The sequence below is a fragment of the Plectropomus leopardus genome, chromosome 11 (genome assembly GCF_008729295.1).
Source record: "Plectropomus leopardus isolate mb chromosome 11, YSFRI_Pleo_2.0, whole genome shotgun sequence".
In the NCBI taxonomy this organism is placed as follows: Eukaryota; Metazoa; Chordata; class Actinopteri; order Perciformes; family Serranidae; genus Plectropomus; species Plectropomus leopardus.
This window is the reverse complement of record NC_056473.1, coordinates 32,203,577-32,227,000: the sequence shown is the minus strand read 5'-3', so window position 1 is coordinate 32,227,000 and position 23,424 is coordinate 32,203,577. Positions and strand designations below refer to the sequence as shown.

General features: G+C 40.7%; 1 protein-coding gene across 1 annotated transcript in view; it reads left to right on the top strand.

The window, feature by feature from the left end:
• Window positions 1-17,730, top strand: part of sf3b3 (splicing factor 3b, subunit 3) — a 40,858-nt gene extending 23,128 nt beyond the window's left edge. Inside the window, exons 18-27 of the mRNA XM_042495824.1 lie at window positions 181-335; window positions 670-844; window positions 1,562-1,767; window positions 3,458-3,614; window positions 5,433-5,558; window positions 7,248-7,460; window positions 7,714-7,812; window positions 14,696-14,839; window positions 14,970-15,074; window positions 15,791-17,730. Of these exons, the coding sequence (XP_042351758.1) occupies window positions 181-335; window positions 670-844; window positions 1,562-1,767; window positions 3,458-3,614; window positions 5,433-5,558; window positions 7,248-7,460; window positions 7,714-7,812; window positions 14,696-14,839; window positions 14,970-15,074; window positions 15,791-15,931 (1,521 nt within the window). The 3' untranslated portion in view covers window positions 15,932-17,730. The remainder of the gene's footprint in view (window positions 1-180; window positions 336-669; window positions 845-1,561; window positions 1,768-3,457; window positions 3,615-5,432; window positions 5,559-7,247; window positions 7,461-7,713; window positions 7,813-14,695; window positions 14,840-14,969; window positions 15,075-15,790) is intronic.
• The last annotated feature ends 5,694 nt before the right edge of the window (window positions 17,731-23,424 follow it).

Sequence of the window (23,424 nt, the reverse complement as noted above, 5' to 3'; positions counted from 1 at the left end):
TGATCAATAATATAACTCAAACTTAATTATGAAAGGATGCATCAGCTTGCTTTCATACAAGTGTGACATTAAGGCTCTTTTCACTGTTGATTTGCCAAAATTCTGATCATTTTTTGTCATTTTAAAGGCCAAATAATCATGTGATGTATCACACTTGTCTTTGTCTCTTCTCACTGACAGGTGCTGGCGATGTCCAGTCGCTCCTGGCTCAGCTACTCGTACCAGTCTCGCTTCCACCTGACCCCTCTGTCATATGAGACTCTGGAGTACGCCTCCGGCTTTGCCTCCGAGCAGTGCCCCGAAGGCATAGTGGCCATTTCCACCAACACACTGAGGTATGGACACACACTGCAGCAGTTACACATACACACACTGGTGCAGCATAAGGCTGGCGCTGTTTGATTCTGTGAGAGAAAAAAACAACTAAAGGCAGCTAAAGATGTGACTTTGTAGTGACTCTGTTTTGCAATCTCTGTGTAAAAGGGGCTACAGATTGAATAAAAGCACTTCAGGTGTATAATGAGCACAGCTTTGCCTGATAATGTACGACACCTCCTTCTGGTGTTGTGATGCTGGTCTGACAGTCAACAGAAATCATAGGTTGACCTGTGAATGAAATGATTTGTAACTGTCTCGTTGTTCTCTTTTCCTTTATCTTCTTATTATCAGAATCTTGGCTTTGGAGAAATTAGGAGCCGTCTTTAACCAGGTGGCCTTCCCTCTGCAGTACACCCCCAGGAAATTTGTCATCCACCCGGAGACCAACAACCTGATTTTGATTGAGACTGACCACAATGCCTACACCGAGGCAACCAAAGCTCAGAGAAAGCAACAAATGGCGGAGGTATGAAGTCGCAGACAGTAACATATTTATTAGAGCAGCGAGTTGGTCTGCTGGTGATGTATCTGTTTTCATTTTTCCAGCTTAAGATTTAAGAAGAAATACTTTATCATTAGTAACCCACACTTTGCTCTGCCTTTTTTGTGGAGCATGTTTGATCGTGTCTGTGGGCTTTACTCATCTTGTGCCTGAAAACACACCTTTAACTGAGCCAAACAACACAAAGTCATAATGAGAAATTGCTGCCTCTGGCAGCTGTTTCTGCCAGTTTATTGCAATCCAAACATTGCTACAGCTCAAATCATGTTGCTGATGTGAACCACTTACTGACTCCTCTTCATCCCCTGTGGGACAAAAGGTCGTAATGAGATCTCTCAATCGCATGTTGTCCTTGGCAACGAGCTGCGTTTCTTCTCGTGAATGTTGCAACTTTTCCAGTAGACACATCAGCCAGCAGGGCCATCTCTAGCTAATAGGAGGCACCATGCAAAAGTTTAAGTTGCCCTTTAGTTCAATCATTCATGAATACACACCAAATCTGCATCATAATCCATAAGCACATGAGACCAAGTCTGGCTTTTTACACATAAATCGAACTATTTTAATTTACCTTTGCTGTTAACATCAAAACTAAAACGAGGTCTGTCGCTGGTCAAAAGCTACATGAGAGACCGGTGTGGTATTCCTCCAGCTGACCTGCTTTGTTTGTTGCCTCTGCAGGAGATGGTGGAGGCTGCCGGGGAGGATGAAAGAGAGCTGGCCGCTGAGATGGCCGCTGCCTTCCTCAACGAGAATCTCCCAGAGGCTATTTTTGGTGCGCCTAAAGCCGGAGCAGGACAGTGGGCCTCGCTGGTGCGTCTTGTCAACCCCATCCAGGGTCAAACACTGGACCAGGTGCAGCTGGAACAGAACGAAGCTGCGTTCAGGTGAGCACGTTGACTTTCATGGCTTTGCACGGCTGGATGTCCAGACACTTGATCAACAGTGAAAACTGCTTGATCTGTTTTGAGGAAATTCAGGTTGTTTTTTTTACTCCCTGGTATTTTTCATAACACACGAGCCCAGAATACACACACACACGTACACACAGGAGCTAAAATTTGGCACAATCTAGTAGACTTTTCTGGCGGAGTTGGCCGTACCAACTCCTGATCAACAGCCTGATCTGCCAGGTAGTGACTCCACATTAGCAGAGGGAAACAATAAATTATATATAATTAAATTAAAATGTTGTTCTGAATGTATTATTTTATTAAATAGTAATAAAAGATAAAATTTGTGTTTGGTCAACCCTTTGAAACCTCAGCAATTTGGCTTCTTTTGAAAAACTAATTAGCAAGAAATTAGTAAAATGGTCAAAAAAATTACCTGAAAATAAGCACACAAACAAACTGGAAAGTAAAAAAAAAAATACAGGAAAATGACCCGAAAATAATTGCTTAAAAATTACAATCATTCTGTAAAAAAATTGAAATATACAATTATGATGATTAGTTATTAGATCTACTAATGTCTTGCAATTTGCGCAACATTTCTTTCCCAGCTGCTCATTTCCTTTTTTCCCAAGTTTAAAAAAAATGACACTAGTTTGCTCGTGTTTCAAAGGTTTAAATACTTGTGAAAGGCATCTGAATACAGCACGAGAAAAGTTGGTCCAGTTTCAAAGGGTTAAAGTAATGGACCAACAAGGAATTTCAATAAGAGTGATTCTTATGTGTCTGAAGCAAAACATTTGAGATGATGATGCAAAGGAAAAAGGGAAGAGTTGTTGGATTAGCTTGATACATTTGGCATCTTCAGCCGGGGGGGGGGGGTGTTTACAGATGGTTGTAGTGAAGCTTTAAGCGTTATGAAGTGATTTATAAACAGGTAGGAAAGGAGCTGCGAAGAGTGGGAGGATGAGTAGAGATTAGGAAGGGTCAACATTTTTTGTGAAATACAAGCACCTAATGCTGCAGAAAAGGTTTTGCTTGACAGCGTGTCATAGCTTTGAATTTTAGGCGGTGTGTGGGTGTGGTGGTGATAAAGTCCAGAGTTATTATTACGCCTTTCACTTTGATCGAGAGTCACAATCCAAAACTGCCAGCCTCTCATAAATAGTTTCTTAACCATCTCAATTTCACCAGCAGACACAGTGAAACCTTTTGCCGAAAGGAACAGATGATCCTATAAAATTTCATGTTTCATGTAATGAGGCGGGACTTGGTTTTCTACTTATTTTTTAAGAAAGAGAGGCTGTTTGGTGGTGTTGCATCATCCTCCTTCCCTACAGTAACTGACTCCCTGCACTCACAGCAAAACTTAGCAGCAGCAGCAACAGGACCTAAATGTCTGTCTGAAAAAAGAAAAAAACTGTTTGATTCTACGTTATTTACATACAGAATATTTTAGAATCAGGACAATTGTCAATAGCAAGTCATAATAATCCGGCATCGCATATGTGCATGTTCAACTTAGTGTTGTCACATTTATGGAATGCTTAACTTGGATACAATAACGTGAACAATAATCATATCTGATATGATTTGTATACCACCGGGAAAATAGACAAATTATAGGACATATTTTATCATTTTCCCCTAATAACCCTACCTCCCTGTGTTTGATATTTTTCAGCGTTGCAGTGTGTCGTTTCCCCAACACGGGAGATGATTGGTATGTTCTGGTGGGCGTTGCCAGAGACATGATTCTCAACCCCAGATCAGTGGGCGGCGGCTTTATCTACACCTATCGGCTCATCAGCGGAGGGGAGAAGCTGGAGTTTGTGCACAAGGTGGGTTTGACACTTGACTGAACACCGAAAGTGTATTTACATCTCTGTGAGGAAAACTAACTTTTTCTTTCAATTTTTTTCTTGAATACTTATTTTCACATGCAAAGCACCTTAAGGAACTGCACTATGTTCTTAGTTACTTGAATTTACTCATTCACATGCAGCAGATGGTAAAACGGTAAAGATAAAAGTGACACATTTACTGCAGATGGCACAGCTGCTGAATTTTCTTTGCCTGTAGGTGGTGACATCAGAAAGTTTACACACAGCAGGTCAAAACCACTGCTGCTTTTACTTATCTTGTGAATAGGTGGTGCATGTTGTACTGGAACTGCAGATCTCGAACTGATCTGCAGGTGGGTGATCTCAGATAAGCCTAGTTTTGAAGTAAAAGTGACAGTTTTGTGATTAAATCCTGATAACACATAAAATGCAAAGTGCAAGGGAGTGAAAATGAAATGTGGCTGGTATGTCTGACATGAAGCTAATATCAGACACCTGTTTATTAAACAGTTTTCTGTAGGGGAAGAGTAGTTGGAATATATGACCATTATATGACCATGGCAGAGGGCGAAAAGTGTTCTCTATCACTGAAATGCGAGTAAGCAGTTCGCGGTTTGAGATTGATGGGGGTTGGACGAGAAGAAGGAGGGTCGTCAAAGTACAACAGCCTTGAGTAAAGCTCTGAACACAGATGTGTCTGCTCTTGGCACCATGCGCTTCTCTCCGGGCAATTCCCCAAAAAATTCAGGCAGGGTGGAGTCCATCAGGGTGAATCAGCCACATGCATGTGTTACCTGATGTGGATTAACAAGGGAAGTGAGTCACGAGTTATGTGCTGCACAGTGGCGTTCATGTTAGAGGAATTTCCCAACCACTTAACCAGATCAGATATGTTAGATGAGTCTATCTGGTCTAAACACACACTTTCTCGTACTGATGCACACAACACATGCACACAGATAGATTATTCAGCTGTGGTCGGAGGCTTTATGTCTTCGGGTTTTCCGCACATCCGTATGGTTGTCTCATTCCTGTGAACTTCAGGGACACCTTAAGGGGATTTTCTCAAATTTGGCACAAACATCCACTTAGACACAAGAATGAACTCATCAGAATTTGGTTGTCAAAGGTTGCCGTGACCTCAGAAAACATGGTTTTGGAGGATTTATCTGATTGGAGTGGGTGCACGTGATTTACTAAAATAAAAGACAAAACAGGAGCAACATTGGTAGACTCGTCATGTGGCACAAAATCAATTAATCACGACTATTTTGTTTGAAAATAGTGGGAGGCCAAATTGTAATTGAAAATGAGATTTGGTTAATTGCTCAGCCCTACTTTTGGACTTCATATCACAGTAATTCTTGGAAATATTTGGATCGCACAAGTCACAAACAAGCCTATGCGACCACTAATTCTATGAATTCTAATTCTACAAACAGTTTAATACTAATAACATTAGCCTAATTTTAAACCACAGCTGAGCAGAAATACCACATTCAAACAGAATGAAAAGACATGCAAAACTAAAAAAGTCAGCTCAGCGTTCAAAAGTTGCGTTAGAATTCAAATGACAATATTATGAATGAAGCTTGGAAGTATTTGGGAGAGGCATGCTCTTTATTGTTAGACCTCTTAAATCACAGTTGCAGCTGAGGACTCACGCTGTCTAGTGAGACATTGGGCCAATCTCTAAAGTAGTAGTATGTTTCTGTTTAAACAAACACGCCGCATCCCAACGTAAACGCTCCTAAATGTCACCTAAAATAATGTGATGAGCTCCGTTTTAATAATTCATTGTGTTTTGATCGGCAGACCCCGGTCGAGGACGTGCCTTTGGCCATCGCTCCGTTCCAAGGACGAGTCCTGGTGGGAGTCGGGAAACTGCTGAGAATCTACGACCTGGGCAAAAAGAAGCTTCTTCGCAAGTGTGAAAACAAGGTAAAAACACACTCACATCTCTTTGAGCTGATAATGTGAACATGTTCGATAGTCACATTTTGTATTAAGCTAGTTATTCCCCAACTGGTGGGTCGCAGTCCAAAAAAAGTGACCCATGAATGTGTCAAGTTTGTAAACAAAAACACGCTTTATTTGAAGTGCAGAGAATTTCCGGCTCTGAGTTTTTATTTAAAGAGCCACCTGTGTCAATTCTTTCAATATGTTTTATTTCTTTGTGTTTGAAAGTGTTGTTTACATTTTGTGAAACAAAATTTAATATATGGTAATTTATAATGTGTGGACCTTGAACTGATGACTAAGGAGCAATGGACCTGGTGACTGGGCAAAGCTCTCCAAACGTTTCTCTTAATGTGATTAATTAAACTGAAGTACAGGTAAATCCAGAATATAGGATTGAGTCTATATTATTTTCATGATTTTAAAAGCTAAACAAGCCGTTGATCTGCCGTCTCTATGTAACCTTGATTGATTCGTAGGTGAATTTCAGCAGAGATGAGCCGGGGACGCTGGCTTTCCCCTCCTGCGAACACAAAGATGTTATTTTTATCTGGCGGTGCACGACAGCACTGCTTTAAATGAGTTGAATTGTTTAATTCAATAATAAGTCTCCCGCTCTCCCGCCTCTTCCTTTGTAGATTAAACGTAATTCTGAAGCACGTTAGTTTAAAATGGACCAAAGCAAAGGTGCACAGTCTTACGAGGACAGATATGATCATCTATCAAAGAATAAACCTTCAGCCAGAGGATGAAGTATCACTGTGATAACCCGACTCCTTTCATGTGCACGAGTGTTGTTTGCAGAGGCTTTGTGTTTAGGTATTAATATTTATGTCTTTGACAGCTGCCAAAATGTAGGCTATAGCGCTTGTGAGCACTGGAGGCATTGAAGAGCAAAATGAGTTTTCAGTGAGTTCCTCTGTCACTTGTGTGTTGTCTCAAGTGTAAACACAAGTTTGCCATTTGCGTAGTGTGGTAATGCAAATTAGCAGTCGGTGGGGAAACAATGCGACACTAACGTTACGGGTTTCATAGCCTGTTAGAAAACAAAACAGGCTTTGCAAATGTTTTATGAGGAATGAAATTCATTCGCCATGTTTGTGAGTTTGTGAGGATGAACACAGAACAGTTTTTGTTTGCAAAGAAAATAGGGCAAGGTTCGTACAGTCATGAAAAACCTGAAAAAAGGACATTTGCAAATAGCAGTTTTCTGGCCTGGAAAAGTTTATGAAAACTGAGTGCACCCTAAAAGTTTTGGAAATCACCATAAAAATGTTTTCTTTTAGTATATCCGGTACACTAAATACAAAATACAGCCATTTTAATTTTTATGGCCATCCCATAAACCTACTTATTAAAAAGCAAAGGTCTCGCTTAGGTGTTAACAAAATTGTATGGCATATCCCCCTTTTTTCATCATCCCCTCCCGTCTCATAAATTATGAACAGGTCCTTAGATATATTGACACAATACGCCAGCTGATCATTGCACTTGTAACAATTTTGTGTTACCTCCCTTGTTTGTTATGTCATTTCAGAAAGTCTGTAACTGAATCTGTTTTAACAAATAGTCAGGCTTCATCACGTTTCTCTTGTGCAAAAAAAGGTGATTTTCCTTCACAGTGTAAATGCATCGTGTCCTTTCACTGCTCTCTTTTACTCTCCCGTGTAGCACGTCCCCAACCTGGTGACTGGCATCCATACCATCGGTCAGCGTGTGATCGTGTCTGACGTTCAGGAGAGTCTGTTCTGGGTGCGCTACCGACGCAATGAGAACCAGCTCATCATCTTTGCCGATGACACGTATCCCCGCTGGGTGACCACGGCTTGCTTGCTCGACTACGACACCATGGCCTCTGCTGACAAGTTTGGGAACATCAGCATTGTAAGTTTGGGGATGGGGAGTGTCAGCTGTGTAAATCTGTCACCGGACTTTTGGGGGACAAAAAAAACAGGCTGGAATCCACAATGAAATATACAGTATATGATGTATCAGATTAGGCAAAATTGTACCCTCCCTACAATGGCCTCTTTGAGGCACTTGACTCAAAAACATCAACCCAAAAAAAACCTCTAGAGCCTGTAAGACTGATGAGCTAAATAAATACATGTCTGCATTTTCTGTTTATTTTTCTCAGGTGCGTCTTCCCCCCAACACCAGCGATGATGTGGATGAAGACCCCACAGGAAACAAAGCTTTATGGGACAGAGGCCTCCTTAATGGAGCATCACAGAAGGTAAAAACCTTCTTTTTCCCAAATCACACAGCCTGTAAAGCTTTTAAACGTTTACCAAAATGACAAGAGCTGCTTTTACACAGAGGTTGCGCTATAGGGCCGTAATAAAGTCCGCCCATTATACCACTCCTACATTTCAACACAGATCCAGACGATGTAGGCATCATTTTGCTCCATACTGCATTGTGGCATCCTGTCATCAAAGGAGGGGTGATGGTATGTTTAACACACGAGCGTTCGCCTCTATTGTGACATATAATATATGCGTCAGCTGCGCTTTCTCAACAATAACAGTCCCATAACGCTGTAATCACTTACGTTCTCTGTTACATGGCGGCTGATCTTGTCCTCTGCTCAAAGGTAAGAAGCTCCCAAACTGCATTGTTTTAGATAGGTTGCGGATATTTACAGCCTTCTTTGTATTAACCACTATTCTAACATCAGCTTTTTAAATCTCCCACGTGGGACAGGCAACTAAATACGTCGTCAAAACGTCACATCCGTGCTGCCCATGGTCACGTCTTTCCAGCTTTACGTTTTATACAGACATTGTTTCAGAGCTGTTATTACCACCGTTCCTGACTCAGGGGCAAGACCACACTGTCCCTGTCAGCTGATGTCCATCTGCCTGCTCCAGCGCTGACATGTGCGACAGCCCGCTCCAGCACGCAGTCGTGTCGACGGGCTGGTCAAGCGCGTGGACATGTCCGGCAGCCCACTCCAGCGCACAATGTCCAACATCCCGCTCCAGCACAGAAATGTGCGACAGCCCGTTCCAGTGCGGACATGTCCAACAAGCCCGCTCAGCGTGACATGTCCAACAGCCCACTCCATCGCATAAATGTGCGTCAACCCGATCAAGCATGGACATGTCCAACATCCTGCTCCAGCACGAAAATGTCCAACATCCCGCTCCAGCGCGTAAATGCTCGACAACCCGATCCAGCGCAGACCATTATCACAAATCGCAATTTGCCTCAGAGGGCTCTACAGCATGAACATCCCTCTTTGCCTAGACCCTCACATTGACTAAGGAAAAACTCCCCCCTCAGGAAGAGCGACTGAGGAGGGATCCCTTTTCCAGGACAAACAGACGTGCAATAGATGTCGCAAAAAACATTGAGTTCAGTAGATGACAAAGGTTAAGTCCTGTTTTCAGGCCTGAGGTGATGATTAGGGTCTGAAGTAGAAAAATATCCATCAAAACCAAACATTATGTAAGGAAATATTGATTACAAAGCATGCAGATGAGAAGCAAACAACCAATGTCAAAAAGCCAACAAAGCCTGAGACCAGACTGCCGCTGTCTTTACTGCACATCTGAACTTTTCTGTGTGTATTTTTTAGAGTCCGACCAGTCGTCTCCTCAGCATTTATGTGTAAGACAGGGAGAGGAGGCAAAAACCAGATTTGTTTGATCAGTCTCTTCAGGCTGTGAGCCATGTTTAAGGAAGAAACATGTGTTTTCTGTAGAGCTCAGGTCGCGCACATTTGAATGATTCAGGCCGGCTCCTTCTAACGTCCAGATAGTCCGGCCTGTGCACTAATCTGCCTCCTCCACTTCTCTGACCTCCAACCGCCGACACACAGACACTACACACATGCACATACACATACTGCATAACATCGTCGGCCACAAGTTTAACCTTTCTCACAAATGCCAATGCATACACACACACACTCACACAGTTTAGAGAAACACACACACACACACACACACACAGCTTCACTCATCCCATATTTAAATTCTGGTCAAAAACTGTTTAGGTAGCAGATGGACTGGGAAAGTCCCTCCGATTTAGACATTGTGAGCTGGTCCCAGTTGTCTTTGTGACACAGTGTTTGTCAGCTATTTCTGTCTCTGTGCACATTGATTGAGAATTTCATTTGAGTTTGGAAATGTACCGTGTCTGTATTTAGATGTGGGTGTGGAAACCTGGATTTGTCCTTACGCAGAATGCCTTGTGTGTGTGCACATCTGGCTGGATGAACTTAATTATCCATACATGGCTCGGCTAAATGCTGTCTTACATTAAATTAGTTGCATTCCACTTCTATTTGATTAATGTATCTCAAAAGATCAAGGTCAGGGAGACACAGCTGTCTGTTGAGCAAAATGAAAGAGTTGACTGTCTTAACCCCAAATGTCAGACTATGTGAGGGTGCTTTCGGTCAAGTTGTTTCTGAATGTCTCTTGGGAAGTCTTCTGTGTCCCCGAGGCTACGCTAGCCTGTGCTGACTTCCTTTTCTAAGCTCCTTACATCAGAAAGGAAAACATATTTAAGTCTTCCTGCTTAGCCTTTGTTGGCCTGGTGTGACATTTTGACTGTGTTGGACTCCCCCAGCAGCAAAAATGTGCGTGTTTCCCACAGAATGACAGTGTATGTGTGGCGGTGGCTGGGGGGTGGATGGGGCTCATGTTTGTTTGTTTGTTTGTTTTTCTTTTTAATCATCATCATGTAATCATATAATTCTGTGGACTTACTCTAAAATGTGATGTTTTTGTGGGTCTCTATCTTTCCTCCTGCATCACTTGTCATTCGTGGGATGGATAATTGATCTGTCGATCTGTTGATCTAATCACATCAGTGGATGAGGGGAGCTGTTTGTAAGTGAAAGTGAAGTTTTAGACCAGCCGAATAAACAGTTAAGTTTCTCTTGTAATGCGCCTGACGTTCTGCTGCAATGTCTCTGAAGCAGGTGCTCTATAAATAACCAATCAGTATATATATGTTACAGTGGCCCTCCTAATTACCAGTCCAGCTCCAGAACTGTAGTTGTGGCGGCAGATGATTTAGCTGTGGTGGGCTGCCACAAATAGAAAAATGTGTGGGAAACTGTGCTTACGGACAGCAGCTTAAGGCTGCAGTTGGTGATCAGAATGAGATGAGATATGTGTCAGAGAACAACCTCACAGAGACGAGAGTATGGCTAGAGACTTGTTTTTTCGAAATTGTTTTTTTCTAAATTCTTGCATCATTGTCAGTGTTTTAGTTTATACGCACAAAAGAGTGAGTCATGACATAAAGTCCAAGCAATGGATGTCCTACTTCACCAAAAGAGTGTGAGACTGACGCCTTGGATGTTTTCAGAAGCTGCGTAACTAAAAGGTTCCTTCAGCCCATTTTTATCTGCGTTTGGACAGTTTAAAGACCCAAGAAGAGAGGACAAACTAGTCCGCTGAGGCATTAAAAGCAACATGATTGGAGAAGGGCTGCTTGTGGTCTCAGGGGTTAACACACTCTGCAGACTGCAGTTCAGTTTGACTGCGTGTTTCATCTAAACACCGTTTGTCTCACTGCGACAAAATCTACTGCTGCAAAGTGTTGCTGCAAGTTGGATGTAATGAATAAAAAATGCAGAGGAGGGAAATGAAACTAAGAGCATCTGTCTTCACTGTAAATCATCTTTTTATCATCTGAGTGTTTGTCCCGGTGGTCAAAAAACTCAAAAGGTTCCTAGTTTTTGGGGAATGTTCCTGCATTCATAAAATGAGCTATAGTGTGTTTGAGATGCTCTGAGGGAAAGAAAAAAGTCAATCATGGCTTGTATATATATATATTTTTTTTTTTTCTTATCCAGTCATGCTTTGGCCAGAGTGATCAATAACACATTGTGTTCTTAGAGAGTTTGGCGAGTGGTCAAACAGACATGAGGAGAGTGTAAGTCTTTCACAATGGATGCATTAGATGAATATGCTGGATCTTCAACAAAATATCCAACCATCAACTGTACAAGAAAACAAAAACCAGGAGCATCGTGAAGAAAATCACACACAGACGTTTGAGATGGCTCCGTGCTGAGAATAAAAACTGGACCGCAGAGGAGCACCACCAGCACGCAAAAAAAACCTGGGAGGTCCAAAACCACCTGGCACAGAACTGTGACACAGGAACTGGAAGAGATGAATCTGTCATGGGGAGAGGCGCAACATGCTGCCAAGGACCGAATACAACAGAAAGAGCTCACTGAAGCCTAATGTCTCGTAGGGAGCGAGGAGGAGTAAGATAACATTTTCTGTCCCTGTCTCCGGGACCCTGAAGTAAGAATTGGAATCAAGAACTAGTTTTAAATTGTCTACTCCAAAGAAAATGTATTCCTCAGAGTTTATCAGTTCCTCTTATTGATGCTGGAACGTTTTTCTGGCCCTAACACATTGCAAAATAAGTACTTAAAACTCACGCATGTGCACTGCTGGAAATCTGCAACAAGAAGGAGTAACGACAGAGTGGAAGAAACGGACCAAAGTGTGGCTGGAAACACACAACATGGGCGTAACTTTGAGGAATGTCGTGTTTTTCACCTCTACACTGCCACTGATTTACATCTAGGATCGAGCCGATACCATCATCCATCGCCGTCCATCCGTCCATCCGTCCATCCGTCCATCCTCACCAAAACCAGGGTGCAGTTAGCAGCGGTGCTAATGGCATTCATTGCGTGCTTAAAAAAAATTCTGATTTCTCAACCAGATGAACTGTAGGCTGCCAGATGGGCAGGTACTTTTTTGAGTGATCGAGTTTGTCGCCACCATCGCCAAGATTTTTTAAAAGCCACTATGACGCAAAGCACAGACTTTTTTAACAGCTATAATCTTAGAATAAAAGAGGTGAGGACAACAAGACTTCAGCAGTTAAAATCTTCCCATGTTGTTTGTGAGATCAGTGACACGGCAACAGAGAGCGACTGAAGCCTCTCCCAGAGTGGCCTGGGTGCTGCGCAAAAACGTATCACTTTATATTCAATCGCTCCAGACCTTTGACCTTAAATCGAAATCAGATTCAGACCTTTGAATATTAAGTGTGAGAACCCCTGCTTTATTATGATAAACGCAGCGCTGCAGCGGCAGGTCTAGCTGATTTTGTGTAACTTTCTATTTTTTTCCACACAGACAATAGATCAAAAATCAATTGGGGAATTTGGACCGATAAGCAGACACAGTAACGGCGTTGGTATCGATGAAATTTTAACAATTCCCATCCCTCCTCTGGCGCTCCGTGCCTTTCTGTCTCACTCGTGTCTTTCTTGTGAGCTCTCTTGGTCTCATGGTGTCAGTGTAACGTATGTCCTGTATGTAGTTTGCTCAAACTAATACTGACGCTTTATTGCTCCTGAATGCTGCCTGTGTGTCCAGGGTACATCCTGATTATTACCTCTAATTCTTAGCAAAGTGGTGTTTTGATGGTTATTGGATTAGATCTGACCATCCGGACCAATTTCCTCTTAGCAGACGATGACAGCGTGTGTCTCCTATGTGACCTTGGCACAGAGTCCACATGTACTTCAGCGTATACATGCAGCTGACGGGACGGATGATCTTTGGGCTTTCAGTGACATATCTGATGTGTTATCATGTGATTAGATTTTCATGGTTTAACTATATTTCCATTAAATTGGGATGGAAGTTACAATCTGTAGTCACTGACAGGAGGTCAATAGGTCGTTGAAATATCATTCTTGGCTGTCTATACCATCTTTTTTTTTTTTTTTTAATATAAAGCAGATGTTTCACAATATTGTCAAGACAGTTTCCACATTGTACCACTTACATCGTGTTCCGATTCTCCCGGTCACATAAACAGTCTTACAAGATTATTTCATTTATTGGACATATGTTCCAATTTTTATGCCTCTGGCGTCGACGATTATGTTTTTGGGTCTGTCCATACTTACATTCATATATCTGTCCCAATCTTGTGAATGCGATATCGAAACAATGCCGTGAGGGAATTTCCTCAAATTTTGCACAAACTTCCACTGGAGTTAACAATTAATTGATAAGAATTTGGCAGTCAAAGGTCAAGGTCACCGTGACTGTGCATCTTTCTCATTCTCGTGAAAGCGACATCCCAAGGTCTTTAAATTCGGCACAAATGGTCACTTGGACCCAAGAACTGATTAGAATTTGGTGGTCAAAGGTCACTGTGACCTCAAAAAACATGTTTTTGGCCAAAACCCAAGACATTTGGTCAGATACTAAATTGGTGACACTAATCTTGAGTGAAACTGTAACAAAGGTATAGCTCTTCTGTGCTGCCGGTGAGGAAGATGATTTTTTTTTAAAATTACTTTTATTTTCTAATTTAACTTAATGACTTTGATGCTTCTGGCCATTATTTTGTTAATTTTACAGTCATCTCTCAATGATTAAAACTGTATAATACATGTTCTGTCCTCTAATATCTCGTAATAAATCTAATAGTAACATAAAAGACTATTTGCTGTCTGTGTTACTATTTTTATCTTTTTGTTTAAGTCTCTGGCTCAGCACTGGATTCCACCAGACAATTACCAAGTTAGCAAGAAAAACTTTATTTATATACCACATTTCATTCCAGGAGGAAGCACAATGTGCAGCACAATGTGTGTGGTAGAAGCAGCAGACGCAAAACAAATCAAATCCATTAAAACTTACAATAAAAGTAATAATATTAAGTAGTAAAAATAATAAAAGTAATATTTACGAAGAATAGAATAAAAGATACAAAATCATAAGAGTCAGAACTGATGTTAAAAAATCATTAAAATTCAAGAAAATAATAATACTAAGAATAGAGCTTTAATAATAGATATGAACTCAAATAATTAAAAAAAACAGAATAAACAGAATAAAATCCAATAAATAGACCAGTAGAAGATGACAACGCATAACTAAAAACGACAAAATAAAATTAAAATATAACAAAATAATAATAATAATATCTATAATAATCTATAATAATAATAATAGATAAGCTAATAAACCCATAAAAGTAAAAGCACACCTAAGTTAAACCAATAAAATACATATTAAAAAATAAAATACTAGTTAAAGAAGTTAAACCAGACTACTGAAGTGGACTAAAAACCCTGCTGTCCTTCTGTTTGTCCACTGTCTCTCCAGGCCGAGGTGATAGTGAACTACCACGTAGGAGAGACGGTGCTGTCCCTCCAGAAAACCACTCTGATCCCCGGAGGGTCTGAGTCCATGGTCTACACCACTCTGTCCGGAGGCATCGGCATTCTGGTCCCATTCACCTCACACGAGGTAAAATGCAAACATCTACACGCACTGTTCTTATTCAATGATACATTTGACTACTTTTTTTTTTTTTTACTTCGTACTTTTAGTTGTCTTTGTTGTCACGTCTCACTCTATTTTTTGTCTTTTTGTGCAGGACCATGACTTCTTCCAGCATTTAGAGATGCATATGCGCTCTGAGTTTCCTCCGCTGTGCGGCAGAGATCATCTCAGCTTCAGATCCTACTACTTCCCCGTCAAGGTTGGAATTTCCTCTACATGTCGGTGTTTTTATGCCTCCGAGCCGGCAATAGCCGAGGGAGGAGGCATTCTCGAGGGGAGGGAATTCCTTCAGATATGTCATAAACGTTCACTTTGACTTAATGAGCTGATCAGATTTTGGTGGTCAGAGGTCAATGCGACCTTGTGTTTATCTCGTTATAATGAACCCAATATCTCAAAAAGGCCCTCAGGGTGTCTTCAAGTTCGGCTCTTAACATCCATACGGACTGAATGAATAGATAAGAGGTCAAAAGTCAATGTGACCTCACAAAACATGTTTTTGGCCATAAGTCAAGAATTCACGCACTAATGTTGACAGAATTTCACACAGATGTCTAAAAGTTTATAATGAAGAAGTGATGGCTTTTTATATCCAAAAGGTCAACTGTGGGATCATGGTGTTCTGCAAAAACACTTTTCTGGATGTTATTCAACATCATATCTCGGTAACAGAAGGGGAGAAATTTGGTCAGATACTGAATGGGTGAAACTAATCTTGGGTGTCCACCGACTGCGCAGCTCTTGTGTGCTGAAGATTTATGTGAAACAGCCATGATTTTACAGACATGGATGAAAACTGTAATTGCAACTTGACTGCTTTGCAGAAGCATACAACCGCCGGGTGGTAGTTGTAGTTCTGTTAAGATACCAGCTTGCTCTAAATCGTTTTTGTCTTATTGTTTTTTTTCTCCACAGAATGTGATTGATGGAGATCTGTGTGAGCAGTTTAACAGCATGGACCCTCACAAGCAGAAAAGTGTGGCAGAAGAGCTGGACAGAACGCCGCCGGAGGTCTCTAAGAAACTGGAGGACATTCGCACTCGTTACGCTTTCTAATCGTTCACCTACGTGCAGCAGGAGTGTACAGAGACGCTCTCATTAGGACCATTAACACACAAATCCGTCACCGCCACAGTATGCGTCTGTTGAGGACAGATTGGCGGACACTGTAGGTTGTGTTGTGTGGTTGACTGGGGACAGACACACACTTCTTTACATGGAAACACGTCATATGCTTATAATTCCCGTACATTGATACTTGCCGACGCAAATACCTGCATTTGAAACTAAAAGGGCGTGAACATTTACCCACAGAGCTGTGTGAACAGTATTCCCGTCACACACAACCCCCAACGTACACACATGCTGACTCAGTTACTGAGAATTTTGTCAAGTTTTTCACACCTCCCCTGAGCTGCTGTCAGCAGAAAACAAACACAAAGCAGCAACATCATTACAGAGAAACATGGCAGGAAGTCCCGGCCACTTCAGCTCTGTTAAGTTGCGAGACTGCGATGCCACAATTACCTGCAGTCACACACACACACACACACACACAGACCCAGCCGTGTGAACAGAATTCACACACACACACACACACACACAACTGATGGGCCACAGTCACAAACAGCCGTGTGAACAGCATTCACATGCACCTGATTACGTGACGAGCCACTGACGCACAACAGAACATACAGAACATACTGACCCGTCTCACCTGTCGTCATCCGTCAGCGAGCGACTCCATTTTATTTAAAGGCTTTTTAGCTCATGCCAAGCAGACAGTCTAGTGTCACACAGTGAGTACGTTTACACGCACAAAATAGTTCAGTTTTTGCCATTATTCCGAGAAAAAAACCCATTATTCCTACCAAACTGTTTACACGGCCAATGAAAATAAACACTCCTGCAGCTGCACGTTCTCCAAATAACGTGCCCGACATGCCGTTTATCACGCCAAAATATGGAAGAGTGGAAGTGGAGCTGCTTGTCATTGTGCTTCTTTGCATTAAAATGGCATTTTTTCGGTTTCCGTGGGATTTTTTTTTTGTCATGCATCTCTACCCCACACAGCCTGGCACACTGTTGGCAAGTTGGTTTGTGAACAACATGACGATGCACAGAGCCGACTGTGGAGATAAGAGGTCGCAAGCGTAGTAAAAAACCCAACTGATATTCCGAATTGGCTGCATACGTTGCCTAATTCTGAATATTTGTTTATATGACCCGTATCAAATTCAGAATAATGAAACTTTCGGAATAACGGGGAACTGTTGGTGTGCATGTAACTGTAGTCAGTGTGTAGAGATTGATGTCACTCTGCCTGGACAGAAGACGTTTAGTGTCTGCTATCGAGCGAGAATGTGTTTTTCGGTTTGCGTGCCCTCTATTTTGTGAACTCAGCTAAATTAAACCAACATGTTTTTGTACGGTATGATTTTTTAAAAATGTGTTTAGGATGATCTGTTAATGATGCATATACCATAATATGGTATTATTAAATCTATACCTCCTTGTCCTACCTGTCTGTCTGTTGACCCCAGGCTCATTAAAGCACATCGCTTCCTTACAACTGAAATGAAGCCAATGTCCGAGCCGGTCTGAGCCTCAGGCCGCGGTTCAACAAGTGCTGCCATACTGCTGCATTAAACGACGGCTGAACTCAGACTAAATAAGTGGGTGGAAGAACACCGAAGGTTTGCACTGGGTGTTGTTCTTCTCAGTCCTGTAAATTCCCAACCTCAGCCACAGGCACAGACATAGCATTCCTCAGTAGTCACTGAATTTAGGGGTTTGTGGGATGGGGGCAGTGGTCTGTTTTTGTAAATAAAGTTGTTGTTTTTTGTGCTTTATAATACTGTGTGTTTGTGTCATTTCCTGCCTGTGTGTGTGTGTAACCATTACTCTGCCAACGTATTCATGATTGATTTGTCTCAATCATTAACACATAAGAGATCCAATATTAAGTTTTGTCGATTTATCATGGCGTCACAGGAACAGTATTCCTGCTGTTTTTTGTTTTGTTTTTTTAAATTAAAAAAAGTGCTTAACACAATGATGTGGTTTAGACCTTGCAGGCAGAACAGTCAGGTTATTGTGCACTAACTGGCTAAAACCGCCAACTCTAAATTTGTTTTATTTTGCTCATTTTCAGGTTCATAATTAGATTTGGGGTTTTACCAGTATACATAATTTAATGTTTAAAACCACTTTATTTTCCTTCAGCACCTGTTTCTTTAAACAGTGTTCCCATGGTTATGAAATTCCTGGAAAAAAAAATTGAATTTGGAATATCCAATATTTTGGCTATTGTTTAAAAAAGTGTTCATTAAACAAAAGCGATCTATTCTTTAAAAGCTATTTAAAGTTATGCAAAATACATTTGTTGCGTTACTGATATAAAATCTAATGCTGTGTTGCTTGACAATTATCTGTAAAGCAAACATTTACCAAGAAATAAATACATATAAACTTGTCAAAATCAAAACCTAATTACATGTCAAATTGCAGGGACGTCTCAGAATCTCTCATTTCTATTTCCCAAAAAGAGAGGTTTTTATGTTTTGCAAAGTCCCTGTATGTGCTGGTCTGGTTTATTAGCATTTGCAGCTAAGCAGTGCAAGCTTAAGTGCAAGCAGTTTGCTGAAATAAAGTTAATAAAAAGGGGTAAAATATCGTGGAAAAGTTCTGGAAAATTATATTAATCCTGTTCTTGTTCCATTTTTAGTAGATATACATCCATAGTCTTAATGAAAGGAAAACTTCTTTTCCCCAACAGTCAGAATCACTAAGTGCTTCTCTTATTGAGTTATATATGGTTAAACACACTTAAATAAAAGTTTCTCTGATCTTCACCTATGTTATATTATATAAAAAGAAGCTGCAGATAACTAGAACTGGGACTTAGATCATAGCATGAAGCTTCACATTGTCCAAATTAAAAGCAGATTACAGTATCACAGAAAATAATATCTATGGTGTTGTCCCATCACTTTAAAAAAAAAAAGGGTCAAACCATGCACTGGAAGTGTGACTGTGAGTGTAAAAGAAATCAACACAGACAGAAATGTCTGTTTAGCAGCTTAGAGTCTATAAAGACACTTCTAGAAACCTAAATCGATAAGAAATATTGATTTTTTCATGGCACACTGTCCCTTTTTTGGTTGTCCTGCATGGCTGTCATGTTAGGTGGGTGGGGCTTACCTGGGGGGTGGAGCCTGTGTGAGTCTGAAGGGGGGCGGGCGGAAGTCATTAAGAGAGGTGATTCAGACCAGGTGTGCAGCCCCAGCAAGGAAGAGGTGTTTTCTGAGCAGCACAAGGAAGTCAGATGGTGGAGTTTCCTCCTTTTCCCATTAAGTTTAGTTCCATGTTATTTTCTGCGTGTTTGATGTCTACAGATGAACTGTTTAAGAATTGCATAAGCAAAGCAATGTTGGATCATGGAGTTCAAGCTAAAAGCATGAAGGCCAGTCTCTCCAGGCTGACACAGCGAGGCAACAGGTAGGCCCAAATCTCTCTCCTTCAGCCTGGCAGCTCAACACTCACTCTCATAATATATGTACAGGCAGCCGAGCCCTCACAGCTCTAAACAAGAGAGAGTAATAGCATAAAGTGACACAAGAAAGAGTTAAAAACTCCTCTTTAGGTGAGGACTCTCAGTACACAAGAGCTGTAAACCACCGGGCCAACTGCTGGATAGTGATTGTTTGGTAAGGTTTGTTTCAGCACAGGGCCTCGCTGGTTATTGAGGCCACAGCAACAGTGCGGAAGCTTGTATTGGCTCAAGAGAGGTGTTGATCAAAAGGTCAGAGTTTAGCCGCCATTTTGACAGTGAGGGTTCAGCATATTTACATGAGAGAAGCCATTCTGAAGAAATTTAAAGAAATATGAATGTTTGAAACTTTGCCATTGGCAGTTTGTGGATGTTTGTATGTTTGGACTGAATATTTGCTGGATTTGGATAGTCTGGACCTTTGGGAGTGAATGAAGTTTACTCGGGTTTTTTAAACACGGGTAAACACGGGTCATTGCCTGTGAACACAGCGCTGCTGCAGACCAGTCTGCCTTTTTGTCAGCTTGTGTGTGTGGGTTTTGTTGGTGTTTCTGTGCGTCGTCATAGACAGGCCGGAGAACAAGTAAACAGTAGACAGAAGCAGGAACAGAGGTCTGGACTTATTCAGGCTCTATTTCAAACTCAGCACAGACTCTTTGAAAAATGTTTTAGCACTGCTTAGGAGGAGACTGACAGTCATTTCATCTCACCGGTTAAGGAGATGAAAGTATCTTGTTCACTCGGGTGTCGTGTTCCCATCAATGCTGATCAGAGCTGGAGGCGATAACAACCTGCTTCTTCTGCACAGTCATTTGACCCAGGTGTGAATGCTGATCATGTGTATTCTCATTACACTAAAAAGCCAGATGTTAGTGGGTGTTGCAAGTTTTTTTGTGCAGTAGGAAGGAGGCGTAAGCTAACAGTCTCCTGGCTCCTGCTTCATATTTAAGATACAGGTGTGAGTGTGGTATCATCTGCTGATCAACCTCTGACCAAGGAAGCAAATATTTTCCACATTTGGTAAAAGACGTCTCCCTACGGTAATTGAGGAGTGCGTAATGAGGATAATGATTTGTCACATGGTAGAATAACAAACACTCAGCTACAACAACATCCTCACATGTGGTCTTGGTGCTTCTGCACGTGTCGGGGGTTTTGCTGCAAATAGCAAAGGACTTTGCCAGACTAAACTTTCCTCCTTAGAACAATGGTGTTGCACTGTTTTATAGAACTATAACCACATGGTCAGCTTTTTTAAATATGTAAAGGACAACAAAACGGTGCCCTGCAGCGGATTTCATCCAGAGGACATGTGCTCCTAATTTCAGCAAAGTTTTCAGGACAGAGGAGAGAAACATCTGGACCTGTGAGAATGCCCCTCAGGAAAATGACTGGTTTCACATGCTACTTTACCAATTCATTTCAGAATGACAGAGGGTATGATGCTCCTTAAAATGCAGTGTACGACCTTGTGATGTGAGGGAGTAACTGGGTGGATTGTGTCTTTTATTTAGTCTTTTTTTTTCCATTTGCAAAACTTGAAACCAGCTTAAAATACTGCGCTTGAGAAAAAAAAATCAACATAATGTGTGCACCTTTCAACCGTATTAAATTAGTATCAAATATCAAATAAAACATCTAAAAATAAACTATATATAGTTTTTCTTTTTGTGGTCCCTTAACCCTTTGAAACCTGGATAGACATAGGTTTTTCTTTTGCTGCATTTGGATGCATTTCACAACTGTTTAAACCTTAAAAACCTGCACAATAAGGTTTCATTCTCTTCCAAAACATGGGAAAAGGCATTTAGCAAGTTGTAAGAAATTGAGAAAAAAAATGAGAAGAAAGCAATCTGAAAATGAATGTTTGAAAAAAAGGATACAGAGAGAGAAATATTAGAAAAATATTACAAAAAAGGTCAATTAGTCATATTGTTTTCCTCTTTAACTTTTTCTTTTCTTTTATTATTATTATATCTATAACATTAAAACAATACACACAAGATGCATCATATTAGCAACAGATCACAAACCATCAACAAGCCACAAAATGAGTAAAAAACCCAAAAAGAACAACACAGAGACTAACACATTATTTCTAAAGAACAAAACAAACAAAAATACAGTCATCATTATCATCAGTCTTATAAAAAGCCCTTAATGTGTTACGTTTTCTTCTTCTCCTTAATTGTTCCCTGTTTTGTTGCAAAATAATGTTCTAAAGTAAAATGTTGTTTTTCCTTTCAGTTCAAAAATAAATCTCTTACCCAGTAAAATAACTGTATTTACAATACGTGGACATCAGTTTCTGAATCCACCAAGTATTATTGTTTGAGGGCACATTGTTAACTATAGAGGCTGTAAAGCCATTTTTTCAGGTTCATCCAAAATGTCACCACATGTGGACAAAACCAAAACACACGCAACATGCATTCAATTCCAGTTTTACACAAACGACAGTTTTGATTCTCTTCCATCTCACAAATGAAAAGCATTTTTCTTGTGACCAAGATTTTGTATAGAATTTTAAATTGTAAAAAGTACTGTGATTTAGTATTTATGATGGAATTATAAATTAGATTATACACCTGTCTCTGTGGCAAAGGGGCATCAAATATCCCTTAAAATATAACTTTTTCTTTGCTTGCATCTGATTTTATCTAAATCTCCAACATTACTCAAGTGTGTTAATATTAATAATAAACTATATTTGTATAGCACCTTTCATACAAGAAATGCAGCCCAGCGTGCTTTACAAGAAATAAATTAAATGAACCAAGTGCTTCACATCAAAACACATAAAAGACAACAAGATATTATACAACCTGCATGTGAAAATAAAATAAAATCAGAACAGAATACAGAGAATGCATCTTCCAATGGATAAAATCCACGTGATAATACTAGTAAAAGTAAGAAAATATAAGTGTAAAAATGTAGTGCACAGAATGCATGATATAAAATGGAAAATAAAATATAATCTACTGACATTGTTAATAAAATAAGCATAAAAACAGGATTTTAGCCCAAAATTCTTTATTCAGTCAGCTGCAAATATAGTAAAAAGTTATGAAAATTTGTCTTAAATTTATTTTCAAAGTAACCATTTTATACTCCGGTCCTTGTGTCCAGTTTAACTCCACGTCTGCCCATGGGAGAGCACAAAAGGGAGACATCCTCCCTGTGCAGGGGTTAAAGTCTATCTCTCTAATCGGAAAAGATGGGGTGGACTGAGGGTCAATTTAAGAACGGGGGTCATGGCCTGAGCCTGGGCAAGAGGTCCAGACGCAGCCGGGACTCTTTGTGGGACGTCCCACTGCAGAACTCTGTGTGAAAACTCAAACGCTTATTTAACATCCATCACAGTGACGCTAAACTGATTTACCGTAATCATGTCAGTCATGGTTTTTGTGTTTTTCACATAATGTGCCTGTTTTCCATTTTAGTCATCGCGTCATCACATATTGAAACCAGACAGCTGTTACTTTCTTTTTTAACTTCACACATGTGAGACACCTCCTGCTAATGTCAGCAGTTCCTGTGTCGTTTGAAATTTAGCTGAGACCTGATCAAGAAATATTAATCAAAAATTTGTATTTTGAATGTGTGATGAGGTAATAGTTTGTTTGTTGACACTTAATTTGGCCAATGTCCAGCTTTAGCGTAATTTCATTTTGAGCTGCTGAGTTATCAGATTTATAGCCCAGTTTGCACGGGTCTATAATTACACGGGGACCTCGTGTAAGAAATCACACCTCCACGTCTGTGTTTCGTGCAATGCATTTACACATAAGTGATGTCTGTATTTTACTCAAATTCACTGACATTATGCCCCAGATACGGAGATAGGCTCCATAAAACATGGAATGGGATCTTTAAATCTGGCCCCGCTCTGAAAGATAAAAAAATATTAATTACCGCATGCTGCCGTACATGTCATCCATCTCGTCAACTTTTGAGATTTCGCTCCTCTGATGGATTTGAGCCAGCTCTTTTT